General features: G+C 39.6%; 1 protein-coding gene across 1 annotated transcript; it reads left to right on the top strand.

Annotated features, from left to right (window-relative positions):
• The first annotated feature begins 2,696 nt into the window (after positions 1–2,696).
• BLOC1S6 (biogenesis of lysosomal organelles complex 1 subunit 6) lies at positions 2,697–9,299 on the top strand. The gene is made up of 5 exons (XM_080607968.1): positions 2,697–3,047; positions 3,689–3,833; positions 5,044–5,131; positions 5,728–5,814; positions 6,600–9,299. The coding sequence occupies exons 1-5, from the start codon at positions 2,978–2,980 to the stop codon at positions 6,717–6,719; spliced, it is 510 nt and encodes a 169-aa protein (XP_080464094.1). The 5' UTR covers positions 2,697–2,977; the 3' UTR covers positions 6,720–9,299.
• Positions 9,300–10,658: the final 1,359 nt, after the last annotated feature.

Raw genomic sequence — 10,658 nt, 5'->3', positions numbered from 1 at the left:
CCCATGGCTAAATTTTGTTACTGTTAGGTTCCTAAGTGATAAACATTTCATATGCCCAAGGGGTAAGTGCATATCCTGTTTTTGACCTGGTTGATGGAAGTTGCCTAGATCAGAGAGTTGTGTAAAACTGCTAGATTTTGGAGAAAGGCACTCCCTTTCTGCGCAAGGGCTGAGAGCAGATTCTGGCACACATTGGAGCGCTCAGGCGGCTCTGCAGAGCTTGGGGCAAGCGCCTGCTTGGAACAGACCCTGCTGGAGGGGACACGAGTATGGTAAATGGGCCTTGGGTGGAGGCTTAGCATTGTTGTTCTCTGCAGTGACGTTCTCCAAAAATAAACACTACCATGCTTTGTTATATTACAGTGGGTTCATTTTCCTGAGCATGTAATCTCATGTCACTCTTCCTCAGGTGGATGAAGAGGTGCCATCCCCTGCACCTTTCACGCAGTTCATAATTCCCTAGCAGGGTTATCAGCATGAAGGCTTTGGGGCCACAAAATGAATTGGGTTCCTGAAATGGGCCAAAATTAAAAAATACTATGTGAGGAGGGTGAGATATTTTTGTATGTGTAGCTGAAACTGTTTCCATGATCACAATTTGCATAGACTTCCATATGTCAACTGAGGGGGCAGTGAGCAGTGTGGGAGTTGGAATGAGCAGTTGAAGCTGGGGCCCTGTTAAGCCAGCATTGCTGCCTAAGAAAACACTCCCAGGTATGTTCCAGTTCAACTGTTCTTAGTGCTCTTGTGCTCCTCTCTGAGTCATTTGACTCACTCTGTGTTTCACCAATTGAACCAGCACAAGTGCGAGAGGGCACACAAGCATGAATGACCAGCCAGGGAAGAGAGGGAAACCCACTGCTTATAAAACTGTGTCTGAAAATGTGGCGTTGTACCGGGGGATTGAAGAGTGGGTTCATGCTCCATTTTGCTGCCCCTCCTGCAGGGACAGAAATATCTAGCGCTGAGTAAGGACAGTTGGCTGGGGGGACTTATTGCCCTCAGCAGTGCACCAGGGCTTGCCAGTTTGCCTGTCACTGAATAACTATGACCAGATTTTTTGGAAATGTCAAGAATCAAGTCATGTGTTATCAAGATGAAATTCTGTTGAACAGAGCTTTTTGTAATGCCCTGTTTTACTCCATTTATTTATTATGACAGTCAAGGCTGTACTCTCTCTGTAGTCATGTTTACTTAATCAGGACAGAGAGTTTTTAAGAAGTAACCTATTAATGCAAAGTATTTCCTTTTCATGCTGTCATCCCTGAAGTCATACAGCACTTTCAAAGCTGATGGCTTCAAACATACTATTTGCTATACAACTCAAGCTAATTTATTCTAGCTTTACTCAGATTTCTGTGGGGGGGAACTACTTTCCATGTAGGTGTGCTTACATCAGTTACAGCAATAAAATCCAGAATGTGTAGGTGAGTGTTGCATGAAAAGTTTCTGAACACAGTTGCTACAATGCAGCTGAAAAGCAGCCTTGATTATTTGGTGTTACAGTGACATATAACAGTGTACAGTGGCACTTGCATAGTCAGTAGTCCAAAATTTAACAGCTTGCTAGCATATGAGTCTGCAATCTTGCTGGGAGGCTAAAACCTCAAAAAGAAAGCTAGAAAGTTGTATACAAACTTTAGACAAGCATCTGGAGATAGAAAATAAACATTGCATTGCTGTGGGATTAGGAGCAGCAAGTAAGCGCAGGAATCCAACAGAGGACAGGAAGAGGACAGAGAGAAAGACAGGAAGCGTATGAGGATATTAAACACAGATTCACAAACGTTGCCCCTGGATGGATAGAAGTGCAATCAGCTTTTAGGTTCTTTGTAGTCTCCTTTCTGTAGCTCAGCTGCTATCTAGGGACTAAAAGACCAATTAACCTAATTATATAGAAATATCCTCAGCATGATTTTCCTTCTGTTTAACTAAATTTGTTTTATTGTACATACAGTTCCATGGGTCATGGGGGTTGTTGTTGTGCAGTATCCTATTTTTGGATAACAATGGTAATATTAGTACTTCCCCCCCCCCCCCAACTCCTTGAAACCAAATATTTAGACCAGCAGGTAAGTATGCTTTTCAGCCAACCATTTATGTTCTTCATTATAGGTTTCACTTAACTTCCTTTTCAAATATCGTTATCTATTAGAAGAAATCTTCATTTAGTCCTTCACAGGATAATGTACTTGGTAACGAACCTGGGAAGCAGTTACTTCCCGCCCCCAAACTTGTAACAGAATTCCCAGTGCTGAGTGAAATACAGATCACTTTACACAGGAAAATGAGACACTTGCTATCAGTCTTGGTTTTGCAGTATTTGGTTTGATAACTAGCTACATTTTAAGTGCTGTAGACACAGATACCAGTTTTAAATTCCAATCGTCAGTCTATTTCTGTGAGGTGTGGGAGGGCCTGGAACAGGCAAAGCAGCAGCACAAATCTGAAACTCCCACACCTCACGTGTGCCTGTTTTGGGATGATGATCTCCCTTGTTCTCCCTAGAAATCCCTCCTGGGAAGTAGCACTGCTAAGCAGGCTGAACTTAGCTCAGGCTGAACCTGAGCTGGTTCAGGGCTGTTCAGGCTCAACGACAGTGTCCTGTGGGTGCAGCCCGTCTTCGGGCCATGTTTCTTTCTTAACGTGAAAACAGAACAAGAGACAGAAAGAACAAGAAGGGAAAGCAGGTGTGTTTTTAATCAGGTGGCAGCGCCACAGTTGCCATCGCGCTACAAAGACGAACACGACCTTGACGAGACGCACGCCGCTTACAGCGCGCTGTGCCGCCTCACTGAGGGCACAGCTCTCTGAGGGCACGACTCACCCCAGCCCGGCCCGGCCCCAGGGCTCTGAGGCCCGGCCCTTCCACAGCGGCCCTTCTAGCCGAGCGCGGCAGTGGAGACTCTATGGTGCGGCTTGGCGCGGCGGCCCTTCTAGCCGGGCGGAGCTGTGGAGACTCTATGGTGCGGCAGCCATGAGCGGCGCTGGGTGGACTCGGGAGGAGGCGGAGGTGGTGGCCGACGGCGGCCCCGAGCGGCCGCTGGGTACGTGAGGGGGACGGCAGGGCCGGGGGCTCACCCACCCGCAGCTCCGGCACGGGAACCGGCCCTGGGTGGTCCGGGGAAGGAGCAGGCGGCGGAGATTTAGGGGCCTGGGCTGCGGATTCGGGAGTGGTGTTCTACGGGGGGCTTCCAGGAAGGCAGTTCTGAATATATATATATATATATATATATATATATATATATATATATGTATATATGTATATAGTCATAGGTTTGCTCGTTGACCTTGAGAGGGAGGTGTGCGTTCCTGTTTAGGTTATTCGTGATACATAGCCCAAATAATTGATGCAGTCCCTCTCTGTTTTCCTCAGTACATTTTAGTATTTAACACTGTTTAACAACGTGTTTTTGGAATATTCTCATTCCCTCTGCCCGTTTTCTCACTGTTCAGCTGTGGGATAACCACACACCAGGAAGCTCATGATATATGGCTGTGAACAATGGAAGGGTAAAGAGGGAGGGAAAAGGAAGGGAAAAAGAAGCACCATTCAGCAGATAAAGGGTGAAGAACTACAACTTGAGGCTGAAATGCCTTTAATTTTTAACCAGGAAAATGCAGTTGCTCTAGGTGAAACTTAGTAAATGCTGACCTGCCCCATTCACCCTTGTTCCTCCCTGTGTAGGTTCCATTGATGCATCTCCAGATGAAGGAGTAGTAGAAGATCTGCCTATAATAGATGAGAAAGCTGTGGAGCAGTTAACTGAAGGATTGATTTCTCATTATTTGCCTGATCTTCAGCGATCAAAATCAGCTCTACATGAACTTACGTAAGCAAGTTTTTAAAAGCAGCTCCAAACATACTGGTTTGCCTTTTTTTTTTTTTCAGTGCAATGTTCTAGCAGTCCTTAACTGAAATATTTGATAGTAGCACTGTGGTATTCCAACTGTGACGTTCAGGTTAGTTAAGTGATATGCAGGAGTACTGGGAGGTGTGTAAGCTGTGATGTTGCCTATTGGAAATCTGACTGAAGAACATATAATACTAAAATCCTCTGAGCCAGACATAGCAGAAGACATGCAAGTATCTTATGTAGTTGTTCACTTCTATAGTGGAAAGTCTGCCAAAAAGTATAGACTTTTTTTGCAGTGATGACCTTCATATTGAAAGCAGCTTGTGCAGTAGATTGCTTGTTGTCCAGTCTTTAAACTGTGTTGCAAAAGATGCACCGAGAAAACACAGTTAAGTTGCTAAACTGATAGGGATTCTTTGTATATTGGTATCTCACTGATAATTGAGAGCAGTTTGTTTCAAATGCAGACTGGACCTGCCACAGGGGCAATGTTGCGGGAGAAGGCTTTACATAGAGCCATCTCAGGTCTTTAGGGTACATTGATTTGAGTTTCGTGATGCATAATGTGTGCCTGCCAAGGACAGCCTGTGTCTGAGAAGAATTTAGCTGATTTGTGTGGGGTAGAAGATTCTTAATAAGCACCATGGATCCACGCAAGTTCCATACAGAAATATCTTTGTTCTGCAGCATGACTCAGAGGCAACTGAGTGGAAAGTCAAGAGCTAATAGGTTTTCCCCCCACATTCAACCTCACCTCCCAAAGAGTTGTTTAGTCACTGCAACCTGCCTAGTGCCTATATCATCAAGGGTTTTCAACTGTTCATCCTGTATAATGTTAGGTAGCAAAAAGCTGATTTTGTGTGTGCTTGGCTGGGGTTTTGCAAAAACCATTTACTTGTATTGTTATTGAAATCAGCTGGCAATCCATAAGAAGAGTCTGATACTGAGAAGCATGTATTTATGCCTCTATGATCAAAGCCAGTATTTATTTAAAGGGCTAGTTGAAAAAATTGTAAAATACAAAATTCTCTCCAAAGTTTAACGCTACAAGAGCTTGCCATCACGGATGTTACTGATTTACTGAACTAGAAATAAGTGCTCTGAAAACCTGTCTTGCGCAGTATATCCTTACACTCCTTCATCTCTGCTGCTTTACTCTGGATTTATGGATCTTTTCTTGTTTCAGACAGAACCAAGTGGTATTACTAGAAACATTAGAACAAGAAATTACAAAATTTAAAGAATGTAACTACATTCTTGATGTCGATGCCTTGGTAAGTACTATGAATGCTTTTCTAAATCTCTGCTAGTATGGATTCTCCTCCTACCCAAGGAGCAACTTGTGTATTTTCATTGTTCTTAATGACCTACAGGAAGGTTACCAACCAGTGCAGATATGAGATAAATTCCTCCTGGAGATGGGTGCAGAACCAGCATGTTTTCATTAAATAGAAAAGGCACTGGGAGGAAAGAACACACTCAATCTGCCAGTGGTAGTAAGTCTAGTTCAAATCCAATAGCCAAAGCAAATGCAGTTTTTCCAGTAGGACTGAGGTGAGCTTTGTGCACTTCTCTAGACTAGCAGAAAGGATGCTTGAAACACTGATATGTGGAGCATAAATTGGCAAGACTTTTATTCCGTTCTAGTGAATGTTAATTCAGTAGGCTACCAGGTGTACCTGTTGGGATATGGTGGTTTTCTGTATTGATGTATGTAAACTGTATATAAAAACTCCAATATGTTTAATCCATTATCAAATTGTTGTGGTAATTGCTATGTTTGTGTTTGCTGTTTTCATGTGTAGCTTTATTAAAAAACCCAAACTATTCCAACTTGACAGTCAGTATCTTAACTGTTATGTTTTTAAAGTTTTCAGAAGCTAAAAACTATCACAGCAAGTTAGTGAATATTAGAAACGAAATGATGATGCTCCATGAGAAGACATCCAAGTTAAAAGTGAGTGGGGTAACTTTTCTACTTTGTAACATAGCTATTGAATTACATATTATTGACTTAGTTTTTATTTTGGATGCATGCTCACGGTTCTGATGAAAATAGAATCTATGTTAAATTCCATTCTTAAATGTTTTTTCCCATGTTTTTGGTAGCACCAAACCATGTATGTTTTTAAACTTTCGCTTACTGCTTTCTTTGCTTAAACTTAAACATCCGAACTATTAGTAAATCTCAGTGCTGTCATTGTGCTTAGGCAGTATGAGAAAGAAAAAAGCATCAATCTCTTAATCAACTCCATGCCAACTAATTGTCTTTATTGTTTCAGTTTCTGTGCCTATTCTAATGAAAACTAGGTTGTCATAACTGTAAGATTTTCTCCTTCTCTTTAATGTAGTATTGAGTGGCATAAGTTTACTGACTTCATGCTATATAGGCAGTCTCTGGTTACGTTCTGTCAAGATTAGTCCTTCAGTGTGTTCAGTGAAGAGAATTTTCTCTCAGAGGCAATACAATGCACAGTACACGCTCTGTCTGGTAAATGCAGATGATGACTTTTAGTGAGACCAAGGAGAAAATGGTTTGTCTTTTCTCCCCTGTGTAGATCACAGAGTTGCTCTTTCTAAAAGGAATGATGAAAGGAGAAGGGATGAAGAAAAGATAAATTGTTTATGGAACATTTGATCATAACCAGAGTAGAATGGAGAAGAGAATTTTAAAAGAATGGGAGGGATGTTGTTTACAGTTCCAAATTAAATACAGCCATAACATTTTTCTTTTCTGTTTAGAAAAGAGCACTTAAGCTGCAACAGAAGAGGCAGAAAGAAGAACTAGAACAAGAACAACAACGTGAGAAGGAACTTGAAAGAGAGAAGCAATTAACAGCGAAACCTGCTAGGAGGACATGAAAGCAGAGCATGCAATAACTTGTACAAATGAATCATTTCTGCATTCTCTGGAATGAAGGCAGACTTTGATTAAATTGGGCTATAGTTGTTACTAGCAACAGTCTACTCTGCTATTATAAATTCCAGAATGTTCATAATCAGTTAGAAACATTGACATTTTTCATTTCAGCCATTCAAGTTGCCTTCTTTTGTAATGCTATGCAGTTTGATACTATTATAATGTAAGTTCTTTTCTTTTTTTTTTTTTAAATATATATATATATATATAGGAGAACCTAATAATCACAGTTCTTTGAATACCTCTAATTTTTCCATCTGTTCTTTTGGTACTGAGAACTCTTAAGAGTTGTTTGGTGTCTGGCATACATGATTTTCAGACAGCGTACAGAATGGTAGTTGTCAAAGTTCGGTTCTGGTCCCCACACTGAGAGCCTGACTGTTTCACTGAAACTGCTTTGATTCAGGAAATTGTGGTCTCCTTTCAATGCCATGGATCTGATGAGATTTCTGGTGTGTTTGCCTGAAAGTTGACCTTACTGAAGCAGCTTTTTTTATGTTGTTGTCAGGTAACTTAAGAACAGCTTCAAAGTAACTTTTGAATCACTTTCCAGCTGAATGGGTTGCGGAGCAATCATTAAAAAAACAAAAAAATAAAATAAAGCAGAACACAAGATTCTCAGAACTGATGTGTGCACAATACAAAGATTATTGACTTTGTGCTTCTACAAACGTTTAAGTCAGATGAATGAACTGTCGCTTCTGTAATGGTTCAACTGGAATACTCTGGTCTAGGCAGATTTCTACAGGACTGAAAGTTATAGTTTCTTCACATTGTGTGACTAGTTGAAGCATAACCAAAACTAAACAGCTTCTACTTCGTGTGAAATTTAGTTCTCTGTAGGAAAAACTACATTTAACTTTTTTCCTAAACAAATTATTCATGTGTGCTTTGGGGCTATGTGAGATAATCTGTGTGAGGGCTGCATAACGAACTATTATTGGTGAATACTGATGATAAATGTTGTATGGAGGTTGATATCCATTTCTGTGAGTTTAGTTAATTGCAGTACTCGGTGTGAGTTCCCATTCAAAGGAACATACATCTGGTTTAGACTGGCAAAAGAGCTTTAAACTGTTTGGTCCTACAGTCTAACAAACTAGTTGTGTTGTGTCTGTTATTTTTAAGTAGTAATGTAAATGCCATGTATTGAAGTAAGACGAAGGGTAGGCTGTGTGAAACTTTCCACAAAACACATACGGTAAGGCACCAGAGGGGTGCCTCATTTTTAATTTTTCTTCAATTTTAGATGATTTACATGTTGTATACATGCCTGGACTCATAACTTTCTGAAGTCCTAATTTCCCACTGCTAATATTCATCTTTTTCTGTGAAAGACCTACTGTAACAAGTAGTCATCCAACACAGAAAGTCAACTGCATTGATCTTTTGGAGCAAAAAGAACAAATTCCTTGAAGTAGTCTGAAGGGACACTGAAATGCTATTACCGAAGTAGTAACAGATTAAAACTTTCCACGGGTGTACTTTCTTTAGGTTGAATTTGTCTTGTCTTAATTGCCAGTGGATTGTTGACCTGTGCTGTGGTTTATGTGTATTTCTAAAAGAAATGTAAAGAATTTTCTACAGTCCATTTTTGGAGCAGAATGTACATAAATACTGTTTTAAGGTTTTTTTTTTTGTATTTTGTAATGTAACTACAAAACTAGATTCTAGGAATTTAAACTGTTCTTATTGAAGTATAATATGGAATTAGATGCCTCCGTGAAGTATACTAGTCAGAATTAATTTCTGCTAATATTTCTTGTTTTCTGTTGCCTCATGTAGTATCCAATTTAGTTTTTCAAGTTGGAGTCTCTTGTTTTCTGTTTTTTTTTTTTAAGTTTGCTTGTTTCTTCTTTGGAGTGTTTTTTTTTTTTTTTTTTTCAAAAAAAATCATGCCCACTTTTACTGAAAATGTAGAATTCTAAGCATAGAAATTGATGCTTTTGCAATTGCATGTTTCAGCATTTCTTTGGAATTCCTGATCAAATGAAGAAAAGCTTGCAGTGCTTGCCTGAGGAATCACAAACACATGTAAAAATATAGTTGATAGTTTTCCCTTAAAATTGTATTAAGTTCTGTTCTTGTATGCATAAGAAACTTTTAGAGAGATTTTATTAAAATTAAAGGGGGGAAAAACAAATTGGGGAAAGTTTGGGCAGCTTATATAATGTCTTTATTAATTCCGTGAACTCTTAATTATGTCAGTTAAAGCTATAATTTGTCTCCATTAGATACTAGTCTTTCAAATGCTACTCTTTTATGTCTTAATGCATAAGAAGTAAATGCCATGTTGGATTAATATAACCACAGTGTACTGGCATCTAGTACATGTACAGCTAGATTGAATAATCTTATTACTGTATGCATTTAGTCTTGCTTGGCTTTAGGAAAAAATGATTTATCAGTTAGATAAATGTAGTGTTGGACACTTTCTTACTGATTTTTTTTTTTAATCCGGGTGAAGAGTTACAGTTAAATGTATTGTTTAGAGAAACAGATAAAATTACACTCTAAAACAATCTCATTGTACTGTTTCATACTTGGTATGCGACTTATTTTTAAGTTAGCAAGTCACTGTGGTGGAATTAATACTTAAATGTGCAGTATTGCTTTGAATTTCTGCTGAGTGGATTAATATGTGGATAGTCAGTGCTGACTGGGGAATCTTGGTTTCCTGGGCTTCTATCATTAGTATTGTTAACCTGGACACTTAATTTGGTTACCCCCTCCCATCAGGAACCGTTCAGGTTCACATTAGATAATTTTTTAATTCAGTGAAATCTGGCCTTTTCACTGGCAGTAGTAACTCTGCCATGTTCATAAGACGTATGTTTCCCTTGGAAAATGGCAACAGAATATTTGATCTGTTTTTAGGCTGTATCATGATCTGAGTGATAAGGGCATAAATAATACGAAGGTTGTTTCTTTAACTGTGCTGTTGGGATTCTTGCACCTGAGTGAGTTCCCTGGCTGATTTATTCCCAACTATGCTTTAATAGATGCTTTCTGCCACCTACTGTTTGCTTTGCAGCACTGCTCTTCTCCCTATATTTTAATTTTAAACTTGGCTTTCTAATGCCCTGACCCGCAGGAGAAAATATTTTTAAAATTCCATTAAATCTAAGTAGTCTAATTGATTTTTTTCTTTTTATTGGGTTAGTCGTGTGAATGCTATATATTGAAGAACTGGGGTTTAGTGATGTAAACCTGTAGGACCACAATATAACAGCATGAATATTAATATGGCTATTGATTCTAGGCAAGATAGTATGCACTAAGTTTCAGTAAGACAGTATGTCAAGGTAGCAAAGATGTATGTATATATATATTGTTTAAATCAAAGTGTCAGCTGAAATCCCAGTAGTTTTGGCACAAGTAGTACTGATGGTCAGAAATTTGAAGTGCACGTGTACATATTTCACTTGCCTCAGCCCTCAATGAAGCTATTTGTAATCACAGACACCAAAACCTGACACCCCCATCCCTGCCACTACCATAATACATCTTAATACATCTTCTAACCAGTCCTTTGTGATACCAAGGCAGCCCATAGCTCTATGGTGTGACATGTGATTTGATAGTCTACATGAAGAATATCTGAAATTACTAAAAGTGACGGGGAAGATCTGTGCTACTGGTACCTGACACTGTCACAACAGTGCTCGTGTGAAGAAACTGTTTTCCTTCCAGTAGTAACTGTTGGCAATGACATCTGGGGGATAACGAGTCTACCTCCAGTCTGTATATTGAAGTGTTGCTCATGATATGCCACATAGCTTTAAATCATAGATGTTGGCTGCACCTGCTAACTCAGGGTTTCCGTTCCTTCTAGTTTGTGCTCCCATCTATCAATTTAATTCTATGATGTCAAGCCATGG

This window comes from Anser brachyrhynchus (assembly GCF_964034855.1).
Source record: "Anser brachyrhynchus genome assembly, chromosome: 11".
Lineage (NCBI taxonomy): Eukaryota > Metazoa > Chordata > Aves > Anseriformes > Anatidae > Anser > Anser brachyrhynchus.
Note: the sequence above shows the minus strand (reverse complement) of the source record. Positions and strands in the feature narration are given on the sequence as shown.